Below are 18,933 nucleotides of genomic sequence, written 5' to 3'. Positions count from 1 at the left end.
AAATTTAACCTCTCGACAATAGGGTCGGTTGGAATTTCCGGTTCACATACCTCCTAGAAAAAATTTCTATGTCAACTTGATGGGCATAATTTGTCATAAACACGAAATGCAATATATATACCACATCCGAATCATAACAAGGACGAGGGCCGACGGGGACGGATATCAAAACCATGGCACTATATGTATAACAAACAACGTACGGGTAAGATAATTATACGAGTAACTATATATCCAAATCACACAAACATCAATTTTTATATAAAATTTTATGAACAAAGAGGCTCACCACAAGGTGGTGCCGGCGACGGGACGGTGCGGGCGATCGACGGTGGTTACGACGGAGATTTAGAAGGCACTAAGTAAACCACACCTACATATGCAAACTAAGTGTTATTTTTGACCTCTTGCATATAAATCAAATACTAGCACATATATATATTTCCTCCCAAATTACTAAACTCACAAATTAATCACTATATAAAGCATTGCAAGAGTTAATCTAGCAATGAGAGATGAAAGGACAAAGTTACTAACCTTTGTGATCATTTGAATGGATGGGGGCCTTCAAATCTTGACAAATTTTGGGCAAAATGTGTGATGAGCTCGAGAGGAAGAGGGGAAGAACAGAGCGAGCTCGGGCTGGAGGGGCCCCAGTCTGACAACATCCTGCCACCACAACTGGATGGGCACGAACCGGTGCTAAAGGTTCACCACGAACCGGTACTAATGAGAGCGGCTCGGCTAGCCGTTGGAACCGACACAAATATAAACCAGCATTAATATGCTTCACGTTTGATACTTTTTCTACTAGTGCGGCGACGACTTGGCGACGACCAGATCCATCCTGGTCCTTGTTTACGCGTTTGCGGCGACTGAGCAGGAGATCCATCCCCATCCCCATCTCGCTTCTCACTCCCACTCTCCATCGTCTCGCAGTGCACGCGTCGCCGGCGTCCGAGCCTCACCTCGCCGGGCCAGGTGCCGGCTTACTCCGCGGTCGCCGTCGTCCGCCCATTCCGCGGCGGATCCATCCTGCTAGCCAGCTTGGTACGAGTACGAACACCCCTTGCCCCTGCTTCCATCTCCTTGTATGAAGCCGCCGGCGCCGGAACGCGGTCGGTCCGTGGCTCGTTCTGTGCGGCGAATTTTGCACTTACCTTGGTTAATCCATTCTCTTTCAGCTCCAGATCGACGATGCTGACGAAATAACAATCCACTGTTCACCTGACACGCCGACCATCTCGCCGGCGCCCGAGCTCCCACCCCCATTCTCCTCGCTTGGCGAGGTGCCGGGGTTAACGCCGCGGCCGGATCCATCCTTTGAGGTACGGCCCCGTCCCCTCGCCCCCTGCTTCCATCTCCTCCGATGCCGCCGTCGGCGCCGCGCAGTGGACTGCGCCGGCACACTCTGTAGCTCGTCTGGTGCAGCAATGGTCGGGCTCACCTCCGTTAATCCATCCTCTTTCAGGTATGTCACTGTTCACCGTCAGTGCGCTTGGCTCTGAGTTGCACGACATTCAGGTATGAACCAATAAAAACTCAGCTTCCACATGAGAGATTTGTAACTAGCTGTTCAGTGTTATAATCCCTCCTCTTTTTCAGGTTGTCAATTTGTAGTTAGCTGCTTACTGTCAGTGCATTCTGCAACCACGCACAATTTTGACTGTCCATTTTTGGTGCAGCAATGGTCTGGCTCACCTCTGTTAATCTATCTTCTTTCAGGGTTCAGATGGACGACGCGGAGAATAAATCAAATCCACTGTCCACTTGCACTGCGAATCGAGCGAACTGCGGCGCTGGTCTGCACGACAAATCAGGTATGAGCCCTTCTCCCTGCGTCTTGGACACAACTAAAAATTCAGGTTCCATGGGATGCTCAGTCTACTAACCATGCTCTCCTCTTTTTCAGCTTGCCGATTTGTAGCTGGCTGTTTACTATCAGTGCATTCATCAACTGAGCTCCACGAACTGTTGACTGGCCGAGCTCTGAGCTAGCATGGCCATGGAGGCTGCACTCGTCAGCGTGGCGACGGGGGTCCTCAAACCTGTCATAGGGAAGCTGACCGTCCTGCTCGGCAATGAGTACAAGCGTTTCAAAACAGTTCGAAAGGAGATCAAGTCTCTCACTAATGAGCTTGCTGCAATGGAGGCTTTTCTCCTCAAGATGTCGGAGGAGGAGGATCCTGATGTGCAGGATAAAGTCTGGATGAATGAGGTGCGGGAGCTGTCCTATGACCTGGAGGACGCCATCGACGACTTCATGCAAAGCATCGGTGACAAAGACGAAAAGCCAGATGGCTTCATCGAGAAAGTGAAGAACTCACTAGGGAAGTTGGGGAAGATGAAGGCTCGTCGTCGGATCGGCAAGGAGATTCAGGATCTGAAGAAACAAATCAAAGAGGTGGGTGAGAGGAATGCAAGGTACAAGGGTCGTGAGGCCTTCTCCAACTCCAAGAATGCAACCGTTGACCCTAGAGCCCTTGCTATCTTTGAGCATGCCTCAAAGCTCGTCGGAATTGATGAGCCCAAGGCTGAGATAATCAAGCTGTTAACAGAAGAGGATGTTCGTGCTTCAGAGCAACAACAACAACCAAAGATAGTCTCCATCACTGGACCTGGAGGAATGGGCAAAACAACTCTTGCAAACCAAGTGTATCAAGAGCTAAAAGGAAAATATGAGTGTTGGGCTTTCGTCTCAGTTTCACGAAATCCAGACATGACGAATGTCTTGAGAACCATTCTAAGTGAAGTGGCTAAGAAAGACTATGCTACCACTGAAGCTGGGAATATACAACAACTCATCATCAAGATCATAGATTTTCTAGCAGACAAAAGGTACATTTTGTCTTTAATATTTTTTCATTTCTACTTGTTATCTTTGAATGTATAAAATAGTTACTTATAATTAGATATCATAGGAAGATTGTACTAGTAGAATTTGTTAAAAAGTTCCATATAATTCTATGCTCAGGAATCTCCTTCATTACATAGGCACATCACTATTCCCTTTTATTGTGTAATTATATGGCATAAGTTTGTGTCAGGACCCCATAACACTACATCTTCTCACAGTACTAACTTGGCTCACTTTTCTTTCTAACTCTCCTTGAGCTCCCATAACATCCTGATCTATAATTATCTGTGCACTTTACCTCATGCTGATTTTGCAAGTGTGGCATCCATGTTACCCTGATTTTCACACAAAAATTGTCACACACATTACTTTTTTCTACCTCCACCTCTCCCTTCTCTGGGCCCCTTGTTTCTTCAGACCAGATGCATCGTGCCTTGATACACTCGTCTTCCTATCCTCCCTCGTCCCGCCAACCGAACGCCACACTGCTCTATCGAGACCACCTCCGTTGAGATCCACTAGGCATCAGCCACTATTGTTGCCCTACATGGCCATACATCACTGGCAATGCAGCCATCCAAAATCGAAAAAACTATAGTTTACTAGGTTAAGTGAGCCTAATTTTTTTAATGGGAAAGCATGCCCAAACCAGTAGTCTATGAGGGAAAACACACATTATATATATATATATATATATATATATATATATATATATATATATATATATATTATATGTACTTTACTCTCTTTTCATTTTAGATCACTGGATCTTTGGGTCCACACCCAGATTCTTTGCTTTGTTGCTCATGACCACCTGATCGATGCCAACGTATAATTATACATCTTTTTATCCATCTCTTGTCTTTCAACATAATTGTCCAGTCTTGATCTTTTCTGTGGGCATGCCTCTTGTTTAAACAATTGCTTATTCCCCTTGCTGTCTGTAATTATCCAAACTAACATGGACATGCAAAAGGAATTAAGTATGTAACATATGCTCTTTTAGCACTTGTGTGCTTATACTTTTCATTTTGTCAATCTTAACGTGTTTCATTTACTCTTTGTCTGTCTACGCAGAACACTTTACTTTACAGCTATGCTAATTTGTCCTTATACAGGTACTTTGTTGTTGTTGACGATATATGGGACGTGGATACGTGGGATATTATTAAGCGTGCATTCCCCGCTACAAGTTCTACCAGTAGAATAATCACCACCACTCGTATGAACAGTGTCGCTCATTTATGTTGTTCATCATTCAATGGTCATATTTACAATATAAGGGCTCTTGATATGGTGCACTCAAGGCAGTTATTTCACACAAGATTATTTAAGTCCGATGAAGATTGCCCTTCATACCTTCAAGAAATTTCTAAGCAAATATTGCAAAAATGCGATGGGTTACCTTTGGCGATCATTGCTATATCTGGTTTGTTAGCTAACACAGAAAAAACAGAGGTTCTGTGGAATCAAGTGAAAGATTCAATTGGTCGTACACTTGAAAGGAATCCTTGCGTCGAAGGAATGATGAAGATATTGTCACTTAGTTATTTTGATCTGCCTCCTTATTTAAAAACTTGCCTCTTATACCTGAGCATGTATCTAGAAGATTCTATTATTGAGAAGGAGGACCTGATAAGAAGATGGATTGGTGAAGGATTCATTCATAGAGAAGGCAGATACACGGCATATGAGGTAGGAGAAAGGTGTTTTAATGAACTACTCAATAGGGGTTTGATCCAACCTGGGGGGACAGATATCTATGGCGAAGTGAAGAGTTGTCGGGTTCATGACACAATTCTTGATTTCATCATATCCAAGTCCATAGAAGAGAACTTTGTTACTATACTTGGGGTTCCCACTATGACAATTGTAACCCAAAGCAAAGTTGTTCGTCGACTCTGTCTACAAGGTGTCGAGGAAGGAAATTCAGCAGTATTGATCGCAGATCTCGTGTTTTCCCATGTTCGATCACTTACTATGGTTAGAGGTCTGTTGTCAATTCCTTCTTTGGAGGAGTTCAGACATCTGCGTGTTCTCAACTTGAAGGATTGCTCCGAATTGGAAGATCAACATCTTGAAAATATAGTGAGGTTGTTCCAGCTGAGGTACCTGAATCTCAAACGTACAGGAATAAGCAAGCTCCCAGAACAAATTGGGCGTTTAGGATGCTTAGAGGTGCTGGACCTAAGAGAGACTTCTATACGAGAATTACCTGCATCTATTGTTAATCTCAGAAAATTGGTGCATCTACTTGTTGAACGTGATGTTAAATTTCCTGATGGGATTGGAAAGATGCAAGCACTGGAGACGTTGAAATATGTTGATGCCTCCATTCAGCCATTATACTTCCTGTGCGGCCTTGGTCAAGTAATGAATTTGAGGAGTCTGAAGCTTATCCTTGAAATTCCTCTTGGGGAGGAGCACAACAAAGCTCTTGTCTCCTCTCTGTGTAATCTAGGCACCCAGAATCTCCGCTCCCTGGCTTTTGGGGATCAGAGCGGCCTCTTACATGAGGAATCTTTGTGCCTGCCTACCCTCAATGACCTTTCTATCGGTGGTTTTCCGGCCTCCTGGCAGGTTCCGACATGGGTAGGCTCCCTCAAAAACCTCCAACGGCTACGCCTTTTTGTGAAGGTGCTCAAGCAGGACGACCTCTGCACCCTTGGGGCTTTACCCAGTCTGCTCGTTCTGTATCTGGTGGGAAAAACAGAGTCAAACGGAAAGCTCAGAATCACTGGTGAAGTTGGGTTCCGATTCTTGAAGATTTTTATTTATCATGCATATTCTAACCCAGTAGATCTGATGTTTGGGACAGGGTCCATGCCAAAGCTGGAAAAACTCGAGTTTAATTATATTTGCTTAGTTGAAGCTAACTCTCTGGGCTTTGGAATTGAGAACCTCCCTTGCCTCACTAGTGTCAAATGCATTACGGTTTTGGGTGATGATGGCATTGCTGAAGCCGTGAAGACTGCCATGGAGAGAGCAGCCAGCGCACATCTTAACCACCCTAGTCTACTCTTTCAGAGTTTTCGCCCGATACCCCCCCCCCCCCCCCCCCCCCCAGCTTGGATAGACTTCGCCCGTTCTCAAGTTTAATAGTGCTTGGCTCCATTCATCTCTGTTTTATGATACACTATTCTCTCAGTCGGATAATAATGTACTATGGATAATGATACAAAATTGTAGAATTGGTTAAGACTGCTACTGTACTGCATTTTCTGTAATAATCGGTCATCCGTACGTGTTGATGGTTTAATATTATTGGGCGACCATTCGTAGTCGTCATTCTCTAGTTGTCATCCTATAGTGATAATACACTTCTCCTTTGCTCTTTTATCCACCTGTGTGTAGTCGTCGTGCTCTTTATGAAGCAAGATTTTGTGCCCCTGTTATGCGCTTCTTCTCAATAGTTCTCTGAACAATTCGGACGTTGTTGTATATGTTTGCTGCAGCTTAATATAAGCCTGTCAACTGGTATGTATTACTGTCAATTAAATCCTGATTTTACAGTTCATCTGTTAATCAATTGCAGCGGTAACCAGATCAGTACTGGCTGATTATTGGGCACTTGAGTGTTGTGGCTGATCTTGAGGCCAGATTAGTTCCTGCTGTCAACAATCCCAGTTAGAGTTGTCATTCAGAAAATGTGTGCTCTTTCTGAATGGGTAAACTGCCTTCAGTCAGAGATTGGTGCTGACAGTTGTTTAAATTGTGCAATTTTATTGCATTCTTGCTTAGCTATTTCTGAAGTTAGTAATTTTGAAGGGAGCTCAGTGCCCATGTTATAGGTTCCAGAACTAAAAACTCGATGAGCTCGATGATTTGGATGCTGTTATATATGATTACAGTCTTTCACAGATCAATATACTGTTGATATATTATATATATTGCAGTTAAATTTCGATTTTAGCAATCATCAATTAATTTGCAGTACGTAGCAGTCTGCAATGAATGTGTCTAAGTTTCTGCAGACATGCCCTTTCTGCTGGTAGTGGTACCCATCATTTTTTTGCAATGATAGTTAAACTCCAAATCGATGCTTCAGGACAGCAGACGATAATCTCTCTACGTTTTCTAAGCAATGTATTCAAGAATTAAGTGTGCTGGGGGCATTTTTACCTTTCTTAGTACTGAAGATCTCCGGTTGGGTTTATAAGTGAAGCAAGTTCTGTAAGGCATTTCCAGTAATACAGATACAAGACATTTTCAGTACTGAAGATCTCGAGAGCAGCCGGCTAGAGTACACACACTATAGTTGTAGGTGTTTGAGAGAGACCCTTTCTTTTTCCTTTTTTTTTTTGGTTGTGAATTGTGCATCTTCAGTTGTTTGGTTTTTTGTCCCCGATAAATACAGTCATGTCCGTGTGGTTATTTCCTTCAGCAAGTTCGTTGGCAAACTGAAGAAGGCACCGGGCCCATCTCATTGCGGGTGGGATCCCTTGTCAACATCAACAACAAAAAAGAGTGCTGGTGTCCAGTGGAGGAAGTCGGGCTGGAAGACCTCTGCAACCTTGGATTGGAGGCTTGCCTGCTCTGCCCACTATTGAGTCTGAAAAATTAGCAGCGATCAAAATCTAAAGATAGGTTCAGGGTCATTGGCACCCATGCTTGAGCATCGAGTCCAGATTAATTGTTGCTGTCAACAATTCCAGTTCAGTCATTCAGGAAATGCGTGCCCTTTCTGAATGGGTAAACCGCATTCAGTTCACTCTGTCTCTCAAGGAGACACCTCTTGAGCTTTGTATAGCATCCAGGTTGTCATTTAGAAATTGCATATGTTGTTTCTCAATAGGTAGGTACTCAAATCTGTGAGTGGCTTCATCCTGCAGTTAGAGATGAGTACATATATATGAGGTGCTGGTAGTTGTTTAAACTGGATGAAGCCATTTTGTTCTTGGCTAGTTATTTCCTTCATCGAGTTCTTCGGCAAACTAGCCGTCAATGAAGCTCAGTGCCCCTGTTGTAGTATCCCGAACTTAAACAATTCATGAGGTCTTCTCGTTTTCTCGACGACTTGCATGATGTTATATATGCTTGCAGTCTTTCGCCTTCAATGTAAGATTGCTATATAGTATTGCTGCTGTTAAAAATTTGATGTTACCGATCACTAATTGATTTTGCAGAAGCAGATGATTATTGCTAGCTATGATCAAGATGAGTCAGGACAGCAGATGATTATTTCTGTGTCCTGGCTGATGTTGTTTCGTGAATGGGCTGCATGAAGAAGATGGTGCCGGGCATCGGAAAATGCCTAGAACCAGGAATTGACTCCGTGCGACCATCCGCACTTCCATATCCTTTGGCTGACATGTACCGTCGAGGATGCGCGGTGGTTTGATTGAGGCACTAAACACCCCTCAACAAGACCACATATAAAGATTTAAAAAAACCTGTGAATGTGTCTGTATCTTCAGGCTGTGCGATGATTATTCATTATTAGATTGTTTCGGAGATCAATGGCCGATCCAACACAGAATGCAGTGGATGTGTACAAGTTTCAGTTGACGTGTCGTTTCTGCTTGTTTCTGCAGGCGCTTATACAGTTGTATCTTTATTGTTTCCGATATACAAGCAGTGCTGCTGTTTCGAAATTGGCTACGAGAAACATAATTAACATGCAAACTGCAATTGCTCTTTCTCTGTACACATTTCTATTCCATTCAGTATTCGGGTTGTAATTTTCCTTCTTTTTTGCAGTGTACATCTTGGAGATGCTGCAAAGGAGACGCTCTCTGTTTCCTGGAGATGATTCCAATGGAGGATCTGCAGTTCTGCGCAACAAAACCCCTAATAGGTGTCCTCAAAGATTGCATCCTGCAGCCCAAGCCCCAGCCATCAAATCCATCTGTACCAAAGATCCTCGGGTGCTTCGATGGCAGCAGATTGGGTACTTCAGTCAGTGTCCTCGCTTAAGATCGAGTCCAAGACTCTTGTTGAATGGGCCCAAGAGATTCCGCTGTACACTGCACTACATCCCGGACACACGCTGCTGAACCATGGCTTCTACGTTTTGCATCACTGCATCCCTCGTGGGTCAACAATCTCGGGTTAATTTTTCTGAGTTTCTGTTCCTGTTGGCTCCTCCTAATCCGCTTTCCAGGTTAATTTCTCTGAGTTTTCAGGTATAGACTTCTCTCAACTGGAAAGAACACCCCGTGTCGGCCCCTCCTACTACTACAATAACAAGGGCCGCCGCAACTCCACCAACAAACGCGCTGACGCCTTCCGGTGCCAGATTTGCGGCAAGCCCGGCCACTCAGCTAAGGACTGCTGGTATTGTTTTGATGATGATGATGACTCACCACCAGAAGAGAAGGTGGCGGGTGCAGCTGATGGATCATACGGTGTGGACACAAAGTGGTATGTGGATAGTGATGCCACAAACCACATCACCGGTGAGCTCGAGAAGATGGCCATGCGGGAAAAGTACCACGGCCGGGCAAGATCATACCCACACTGCTAGTGGAGGAGTTATAAAAGATTTGTCACGTTGGTCACTCAATTATAAAATACTCATGTAGAAAAATTCATCTTATAGTTTTTTCATGTCCCTAGTGCTTCAGAGAATCTCCTCTCCGTCCATCGGATTGCAATTAATAATCATGTCTTCCTTGAGTTTCACCCTTTCTTGGTTTTGATCCAGGATAAGGCAACGAAGAAGGTGCTATACTAAGAGCAACTCCAACGAGCCGACCCAAATAGACAGCATTTTTGTCCGCCTTTTGTCCGTTTGGGTCGGCCGCCCGCCCGCGTCCGCCCTCTTTTAGTTTTGGGTCGGCAGTGTGTCCAACGGGCCAACCCATTTCATGACCGTGCGCGCTTTAGATCATGCCAGCGGCCATGCCGTCGCCTTGGTTTTCGCGCTCCAGCGCGCGGGAAAGGTTCGCGCGCGCGCCGCGGCCGAGGCTCGTTATAAGAAGGCGCTCCCTCCACACTCTGCCCCGCTCATTGTCCGCTGCCCACTCGTCTCGCCGCTGCGCCACCATGTCGATCCGCCGGCTGGGCGCTTCGGATTTTCGCGGAGTCCGCGAGCACCGCTCCGACGCCTTCTTCTCCGAGATCTGGTTTCGCGAGAAACTTCTCAGCCTCGGCACCTTCGACACCGCAGAGGAGGCGGCCCGCGCGCATGACGCGGCGGCGTGGCGCCTCCTGAGGCCTCGTCGGGATATGAATTTTCCCGACGTGTCGAGCCAGCGGGCGCAGGATCTGGCGCCTCTCCCGTGGCTTTTCACCGACGAGGATCGTCGTGTCCACCGGAGGCGGCAGCGTCGCCTCGCCATCGCCGCGATGGACGTGGAAGCCATGGTGGTGTGGCGCGAACGCTTCCCGCAGGACATCGTCGACGAGCGCCAGTTCTACAAGCAAAGGAGGTTGGAGAGGGACGCGAGGAGGATGGTGCGAGCCGCCTATCGGGAGGACAAGCGTTCGCGGAAGCAGGCGGTACAATTGAAACTGAAGCTACGAGAAACGTCGGGTTGGGACTTTGAAGACGAGCAGCATGCTGACGCCTACATTCAGACGTCGGAGGAGGACGTTACCGAGTTGGAGTCAAAAAGCGACGAGTAGTGGTCTTTTCTTTAACCGTGTACGCTAGAACTATCTATGTATTCATTTTATCGAAAAAAATGGCCGGCGGTATCGGCGACGAAGCAGTCGGGCGAGGGTATGCTGTTTGATGGGGAGCGGCCAATCCAATGTGCCACCGACCAGCGGGCCCGGTGAGGAAAGAGGGCGAGCGCGTGCGCGTCCGTCTCGTGTCCGCGCCGACGCAAATCCGGCTAAAAAATGTCCCGGGAATGGGTCGGCAGGCGGACAAAAGCGGACGCGCGTCCGTTTAGGTCAGCGCACTAGGCCAACTTTTTTGTCCGCACCGACCCAAACGGATGGTCGCGGAGGAAATGGGTCGCCCCATTAGAGTTGCTCTAAGGTAGATGCGTTCGTGGGCTTTACAGTTTGATCCCGGCGATATTCCGCAGTTTCAACATTTTTAGTGATGAGTGGATGCTGGAGTAGTTGTTTGGGTCTTGACCGTACGTGGTGGCAATCTTTAGAATTCTCTCCATTCCCACTCTTTTGGCTCATGCGTTCCACTTGTTTTCTGCACAACGATGGGCTACACAAGCAAGCTCCACTTGATTGGCAGTCCAAAGGATTACCATCCATAACCCACGTGTGGTCAGGAATACAAGTCAAGTCAAGTGTAGCGTTAGGTACACACGTTTTGCTGCCTAATAAACCCTTACACATAAGTATAGATATTTCCATCCTCTCCTTGGTCCTGCGCCACTGCACAAGTATCGCTGCTGCTGCTGCTTGCTTCACGCGTCGCCGGAGTCTGGTCGACGGTGGGATCCCGGTAAGTACCGACCTCATCCATCTCCCCTGCCATGCTGTTTTCTCATCTAGTACAGTGTGATGCCACCGCCAAGGGATCAATGGAGTTGTTGTTTGGTGAATTTAGGCTTACATGCATATCATGAAAATCCAGAAAATGTATATCATGATTTTTGGAAGTTTTCTTAAGATAAATGTGTATTTTAAAATATAATAAAAATATTGCGTTGGTAATAGGGATGAAAATGGAGTGAAAAGTTTCCGCTTTTCCGGAGGAAAAATAGAAACGGAGAGGAAATATGAAAACGGAAACGGAAATTTGCAAAATGGAAATGGAAGTGGAATTTTTTATGCGGAAACGGAAACAAAAACGGAATGGTGTTTTCCGGTGAAACAGACGTGAAAACGAAACTTTCCGTTTCTGTGAATATGGAATTTCCGTTTCTACTATAGGCCTATGGCTGCTTTGTAGCCCAATTACCAAACAACACACAATGACACAATGAGCAGACTAGATCATTTGAGGACCAACTTTTACTTCTACACACATTCTCAACTAGACACAATACGGAATTGTCATGTACTATTACAATACTACCCCATGTTGCCAACACAACCATATTATCATGTAGCCATGTTAACAATTTCTTAAATTTCTTTGTCTTTTGTGTGTATTTCTCTATGATTCAAGGGGGTTTTAAGTTCCGGCCAACACACCGTTTTGTTTCAGTGTCCGCTCTGTATTCGCTCCGTGTCTGTTTCTGGTAGTATTTGTTTCCGTATTCATTTTCGAGGTTTTCGTATTTGTTTCCGCTTCTGCAAAAAAAAAAAAACAAATATGGTAGCACCCAGTTCCGTCCGTTTCCGCTCCGTTTTCATCCCTAGTAACGATGCTCATACTGAAAAATTCAAAAGCTTGTCTCTCCTTGTCTAAGTCTCAGCTTGGTGCCATTGAGGTGGATTATGATCAGTTATCCAACATTTCAACCAGCTTTTGCCTAAAACCAACTCGATTTTGTCTGTTTTGGTCGCTATTTTTCCACGGCAGATTATAAGCTGAGCAAAAAAATAAAAATTTCAGCAACCGCAAACTGGCCCATGGACGTACGACAGCTTTCAGAAGACCGAATAGAGTGATTCATGTTATACAAAATAACTGATGATGTAGCTTTTCTACATGTATTTCTTTTATCATATTTCTGTTTTTTTGGGTCTGTTTCTATATCTAGACTTTGGAGACTATTGTACCGGCAACCGTAATCTTGAGAATTTTCTTCGTTCTGTTCTGGCCTCTTGCATGCCTCTCACCCGTTTATTAATTGTCAGTGCATTTAACCATCTACGAGCTCCATGGCCGCAAACTAACTGAGCTAGCACGTCCTGCGTCGCATGGAGGTGGCTCTTGTGAGTGTGGCCACGGGGGCCCTTAACTCCGTCCTGGAGAAGCTGGGCACTCTGCTGGTCGACGAGTACAATCGTCTCAAAGGGGTGTGCGGTGAGATTAAGTTTCTAACTGATGAGCTTACTGCCATGCATGCCTTTCTCCTTAAGATGTCGGAGGAGGAGGAGGATCTTGACGTGCAGGACAAGGTATGGATGACCATGGTGCGGGAGCTCTCCTATGATATAGAGGACTCCATTGACGACTTCATGCAAGGTCTCGACGACAAAGACGCTAAGCCGGATGGCTTCATAAAGAAGATCAAACACATTCTGGGGACATTGGGGAAGAGGAAGGCTCACCATCGGACGTTCCAAGATTTGAAGAATCAAGTCATTGAGGCGGGCGAGAGGAATCAAAGGTACAAGACAACTCAGGCCTTCTCCAACACAAAAAATGCAACCGTTGACCCTAGGGCTCTTGCTATCTTCGAGGATGCCTCAAAGCTTGTCGGTATTGACGAACCCAAGGCTGAGATAATTAGATTGTTGACAGAAGGGAATGTATATGCGCCAGTGCAACAACAACAACCAAAAATACTCTCCATCGTTGGATCAGGAGGAATGGGCAAGACAACTCTTGCAAACCAAGTGTATCAAGATCTTAAAGGAAAATTTGAGTGTCGGGCTTTCGTATCAGTGTCACGAAATCCGAACATGAAGAAAATCTTGAGAACTATTCTCAGTGAAGTGGCAAATAAAGATTATGCCCATACCAAAGCTAGGGATGAACAACAACTTATCTCCAAGATCTCTAGTTTCCTTGTTGACAAAAGGTACTATCTCACTCCAAACTCATATATGTTTGGCATCCTTGAATGTATAAAAAACGTTATTTAGATATACCACATGAATTTGTATTGTTTTTAAAATTTGTTTCCATGTGTAAACCTATCACCAAAATAGTTCGACCAATTTTTTTAATATGTTATGAGAAAAGATAATCATAAAATTTGTATTGTTTTTAAAATTCGCAGAAGCTGGGAGCTGGCGAGCTGCCAAACAGGCCCCGAGTCACAACCTACCCTAATTAAGACCTAACGTTCATTGTTTATGTGCTTCCTTCATGTCTTTACATTAGTTAAGCCTGTTATATCCACTCGTCCATTTGAATCACCTGATCATATGATGTGCATGCAGCATGCACCCACCTATATTTATTCTTGGTCCGGATTAATCATGCGCACACACACACACATCACGTGCGGACATGATTATTCGATCCATGCATCTGTTATTTGAACTTCTGCATTCATGCTTCTCTAACATATACGGAGTATACACCAAATAAAGTGGCCATGACATGCACCATGTTCAAACCATTGCCAATCGTCACTCTCATCTCCATTGATCATGTTTGAACCACTGTGATTGATCGCCCTCCTCTCCATTGTTACTGTACCAAATTAGATTATGTTGTGTTGGTTGAGTCTATACTTAATCAATGTCATTTAAGCACTCATGTTCGTGTTTGTCGGCGATTAATGCAACTCCTATCTTACGATCTACTAGGAGGCCATGGAAGACACTAGAGAGAAGGGTGGTGCCCGAAGGGATCTCGCCGTGGTCTCACCGCGCGTCGCCTCCGCGTCCGCCAAGGCCCCGAATCTTGTGGCTCTGAATACCAAATGTTGGGACAAACCCTAGTCGGCCTCTCTTTCTCTCTCGCTCGGACGAAGGTGGAAGAAGAAAAGGAACACACTGCACACAATAATTTCCTGCCGCAAACGCCTCGACACACGGACCTGGTTGTATCTAGGAGTCTGAGGTCAAGCAGGCTTTAAAAACGATGAAAGGAGGCAACGCGATGGGTCCTGATTGTATCCCCATTGAGGTATGGAAAGGCCTCAGGGATATAGCGATAGTATGGCTAACCAAGCTTTTCAACCTCATTTTTCGGACAAACAAGATGTCAGAAGAATGGAGACGGAGTATATTAGTATCAATCTTCAAGAACAAGGGGGATGTTCAGAGTTGTACTAATTACCGTGTAATTAAGCTGATGAGCCATACAATGAAGCTATGGGAGAGAGTCATTGAGCACCGCTTAAGAAGAATGACAAGTGTGACCAAAAATCGGTTTGGTTTCATGCCTGGGAGGTCGACCATGAAAGCCATTTTCTTGGTATGACAACTTATGGGGAGATACAGGGAGCAAAAGAAGGACTTGCATATGGTGTTCATTGACTTGGAGAAGGCCTATGATAAGATACCGAGGAGTGTCATGTGGTGGGCCTTGGAGAAACACAAAGTCCCAACAAAGTACATTACCCTCATCAAGGATATGTAGGATAATGTTGTGACAAGTGTTCGAACAAGTGATGTCGACACCGATGACTTCCCGATTGAGATAGGACTACATCAGGGGTCAGCTTTGAGCCCTTATCTTTTTGCCTTGGTGATGGATGAGGTCACAAGGGATATACAAGGAGATATCCCATGGTGTATGCTCTTTGCGGATGATGTGATGCTAGTTGACGATAGTCTGGCGGGGGTAAATAAGAAGTTAGAGTTATAGAGATAAACATTAGAATCGAAAGGGTTTAGGCTTAGTAGAACTAAAACCGAGTACATGATGTGCGGTTTTAGTACTACTAGGTGTGAGGAGGAGGAGGTTAGCCTTGATGGGCATGTGGTACCTCAGAAGGACACATTTTGATATTTGGGGTCAATGTTGCGGGAGGATGGGGGTATTGATGAAGATGTGAACCATCGAATCAAAGCCGGATGGATAAAGTGACGCCGAGCTTCTGGCATTCTCTGTGACAAGAGAGTGCCACAAAAGCTAAAAGACAAGTTCTACATGACGGCTGTTCGACCCGCAATGTTGTATGGCTCTGAGTGTTGGCCGACTAAAAGATGACATGTTCAATAGTTAGGTGTGGCGGAGATGCGTATATATGTTGTGATGGATGTGTGGTCACACAAGGAAGGATAGAGTCCGGAATGATGATATACGAGACAGAGTTGGGTAGCACCAATTGAAGAGAAGCTTGTCCAACATCGTCTGAGATGGTTTGAGCATATTCAGCGCAGGCCCCCAGAAGCCCCAGTGCATAGCGGATGGCTAAAGTGTGCGGAGAATGTCAAGAGAGGTCGGGGTAGACCGAATTTGACATGGGAGGAGTCCGTTAAGAGAGACATGAAGGATTGGAGTATCATCAAAGAACTAGCTATGGACATGGGTGCGTGGAAGCATGCTATCAATGTGCCAAAGCCATGAGTTGATCGCGAGATATTATGGGTTTCACATCTAGCTTACCCCAACTTGTTTGGGACTAAAGACTTTGTTGTTGTTATTGTTTTTGTTGTTCTAAACGCCTTAACACACGGACGGCGTTTTTTCTTCTTCAACACACACTATGGCTACGAACCAACTTACAAGTCCTTATGTAGGCGCTAGAATGCACACCTAGGAGGAGTACTAAAAAATATATTCTATGAGGGAACTTATAATTTTGACTATATTATATATGTAATTTAATCTGTTTTCATTTTAAATCACTATATCTTTGGTCGTTGGTCATGACCACCCTGGTCGACGCCCCTTCCACAAAAAGTTAAGCACATATGATTATTCATCTTTTGATCCATCTCTCTTCTTTCAACATAATTGTCCAGTCTTGGTCTTTTCCACGGCCAGGCCTCTTGTTTAAACGATTACTTATTTACCTTGCTCTCTATAATGCGCCAAACTAACATGGGCGTGCACAGACGAATTAAATTTGTAACATATGCCCCTTTAGTACTTGTATTTATCCTTTTCTTGCTGTTAATATTGGAGTGTTCCACTTATTTTTTATCTGTGTACATAGTACACTCTTTATTTCAAAGGTATGCTAATATTTATTTACCCATGTACAGGTACTTTGTTGTTGTTGACGATATCTGGGATGTGGATACATGGAATATTATTAAGTGTGCATTCCCCACTACAAGTTCTAGCAATAGAATAATCACAACTACACGTATGAACAATGTCGCTCATTTATGTTGTTCATCACTAAATGGCCATATTTATAATATAAGGCCTCTCGATATGGGGCACTCAAGGCAGTTATTTCACAGAAGAATATTTAAGTCTGATGAAGATTGCCCTTCCCACCTTCAAGAAATTTCTAAGAAGATATTAAGAAAATGTGATGGGTTGCCATTGGCGATCATTGGTATATCTGGTTTGTTGGCTAACATAGATAAAACAGAGGATCTATGGAATGAAGTGAAAGATTCAATTGGGCGTGCACTTGAAAGGAATTCTAGTGTTGAAGGCATGATGAAGATATTATCACTTAGTTACTTTGATCTGCCTTCTTATCTAAAAACATGCCTCTTATATCTGAGCATATATCTGGAAGATTCTACTATAGAGATGGAGGGCTTGATAAGAAGATGGATTGCTGAAGGATTCATTCATAGAGAAGGCAAGTACAGTGCATATGAGTTTGGAGAAAGGTGTTTTAATGAACTGCTCAATAGGGGATTGATCCAACCTGGGGAGATAGATGTATATCAAAATGTGAAGAGTTGTCGAGTTCATGACACAATTCTTGACTTCATCATATCCAAGTCTATAGAAGAGAACTTTGTTACTATACTTGGGGTTCCCACTCTGACAATTAGGAACCAAAGCAAAGTTGTTCGCCGACTCTGTGTACAAGGTGTCGAGAAAGGAAATTCAGCAGTATTGATAGCAGATCTCGTGTTTTCCCATGTCCGATCACTTACTATGGTTAGGGGTCTATTGGAAATCCCTTCTTTGGAGGAGTTCAGACATCTACATGTTCTTGACTTGATGAATTGCTCCGAATTGGAAGATCATCATCTTGAAAATATAGTGAGGTTGTTCCAGCTGAGGTACCTAAATCTCAAATGTACAGAAATAAGCAAGCTCCCAGAACAAATTGGTCGTTTAGGATGCTTAGAGGTGCTGGACCTAACAGGGACATATGTAAAGGAATTACCTGCATCTATTGTTAACCTCAGAAAATTGATGCATCTACTTGTTAATGATTTTGTTAAATTTCCTGATGGGATTGCAAAGATGCAAGCAATAGAGACGTTGAAAGTTGTCAATGCCTCCATTCAGCCATTAGACTTCCTGTGCGGCCTTGGCAAACTAAAGAATTTGAGGAATCTGCAGCTTTACCTTGATTTCGGATTTGATTCTGACACTGAGGATACAAATATGGTTGGGGGGGAGCACAACAAAGCTATTGTCTCCTCCCTGTATAAGCTAGGCACCCAAAATCTCCGCTCCCTGACTATTGGGGATCGGAGCGGCCTCTTACATGAGGAATCTTTGTGCCTGCCTACCCTCGATGACCTTTTTATATGGTTTCCAGCCTTCCCGCAGCCGACATGGGTGGGCTCCCTCAGAAACCTCCAGCAGCTACGCCTTGTTGTGAAGAGGTTCAAGCAGGACGACCTCTGCACCCTTGGGGCTTTACCCAGTCTGCTCGTTATGTATCTGGTGGAACAAACAGAGTCAAGCGGAAAGCTCAGATTCAGTGGTGAGGTTGGGTTCCGATTCTTGAAGATTTTTATTTATGGCGGATGTTTGGAACCAGTAGATCTGATGTTTGGGACAGGATCCATGCCAAAGCTTGAAAAACTAGAGCTTAATGCGTTTTGCATGGTTGAAGCTAACTCTCTCGGCTTTGGAATTGAGAACCTCCCCTGCCTCGCTAGTGTTAAATGCATTATGGTTGTTGGTGATGATGGCATTGTTGAAGCTGTGAAGACTGCCATGGAGAGAGGAGCCAGCACACATCCCAACCACCCTAGTCTACTCTTTCAGAGACGTTGAGTAAATAAGGCAATAACCGGGGAGTTGTTGCTATTCGTCGTCCGGCCGGCATTGCATGTTCTGAAGTTTAGTGTTTGTTGAGCCGTTGGTGTTGTTAGATTTTCATAAAAAATCTACTCTTTGGGAGATTTCAGTGATAATTTTAACAAAGAAGCCAACAACAGGGGAGTTGCTTCTGCTTGTATTCCGGCCAGCCGGTTCTGAAGTTTAATAGTGTTTGGCTCGATTCATCTCTCTTTTATGATACACTATTCTCTCTGTCGGATAATAATGTACTACGGATAATGATACAAAATTCTAGTGTACTACATTTTCTGTAATAATCAGTCATCCATATGTGTTGATGGTTTAATATTATTGGGCGACCATTCATAGTCGTCATTCTCTAGTTGTCGTGCTCTTTGGCAAGTCATCATTCTGTAGCTGTACCGGTAATGCATTTCTCCTTTGCTATCTGGGTCTGGGCGGACCTGGCCGGAACTCCTCTGCGGCG

At 44.6% G+C, this 18,933-nt stretch overlaps 2 protein-coding genes across 3 annotated transcripts; both read left to right on the top strand.

Annotated features, from left to right (window-relative positions):
- Window positions 1-813: 813 nt before the first annotated feature.
- Window positions 814-6,152, top strand: LOC125515627 (disease resistance protein RGA5). Of its 2 annotated transcripts, none has more exons than XM_048681139.2 (6): window positions 814-1,050; window positions 1,191-1,328; window positions 1,472-1,524; window positions 1,726-1,820; window positions 1,913-2,838; window positions 3,976-6,152. In XM_048681139.2, the coding sequence occupies exons 5-6, from the start codon at window positions 2,000-2,002 to the stop codon at window positions 5,954-5,956; spliced, it is 2,820 nt and encodes a 939-aa protein (XP_048537096.2). In that variant the 5' UTR covers window positions 814-1,050; window positions 1,191-1,328; window positions 1,472-1,524; window positions 1,726-1,820; window positions 1,913-1,999; the 3' UTR covers window positions 5,957-6,152. The 2 variants fall into 2 exon arrangements, with proteins under 2 accessions (XP_048537096.2, XP_048537094.2); XM_048681137.2 differs by having other exon boundaries at window positions 1,185-1,328.
- Window positions 6,153-11,092: 4,940 nt separating this feature from the next.
- Window positions 11,093-18,681, top strand: LOC125515625 (disease resistance protein RGA5-like). The gene is made up of 3 exons (XM_048681136.2): window positions 11,093-11,216; window positions 12,521-13,410; window positions 16,499-18,681. The coding sequence occupies exons 2-3, from the start codon at window positions 12,584-12,586 to the stop codon at window positions 18,438-18,440; spliced, it is 2,769 nt and encodes a 922-aa protein (XP_048537093.2). The 5' UTR covers window positions 11,093-11,216; window positions 12,521-12,583; the 3' UTR covers window positions 18,441-18,681.
- The last annotated feature ends 252 nt before the right edge of the window (window positions 18,682-18,933 follow it).

Source organism: Triticum urartu, chromosome 6A (genome assembly GCF_056163025.1).
Source record: "Triticum urartu cultivar PI428250 chromosome 6A, HENAU_Tu73, whole genome shotgun sequence".
Lineage (NCBI taxonomy): Eukaryota > Viridiplantae > Streptophyta > Magnoliopsida > Poales > Poaceae > Triticum > Triticum urartu.
Note: the sequence above shows the minus strand (reverse complement) of the source record. Positions and strands in the feature narration are given on the sequence as shown.

Excerpts from the sequence above, each read along its gene's own strand:
- LOC125515627 (XM_048681139.2), top strand. The coding sequence starts at position 2,000 with ATGGCCATGGAGGCTGCACTCGTCAGCGTGGCGACGGGGGTCCTCAAA. Across the intron at positions 2,839-3,975 it reads GATTTTCTAGCAGACAAAAG|GTACTTTGTTGTTGTTGACG; the intron begins GTACATTTTGTC and ends GTCCTTATACAG.
- LOC125515625 (XM_048681136.2), top strand. The coding sequence starts at position 12,584 with ATGGAGGTGGCTCTTGTGAGTGTGGCCACGGGGGCCCTTAACTCCGTC. Across the intron at positions 13,411-16,498 it reads AGTTTCCTTGTTGACAAAAG|GTACTTTGTTGTTGTTGACG; the intron begins GTACTATCTCAC and ends ACCCATGTACAG.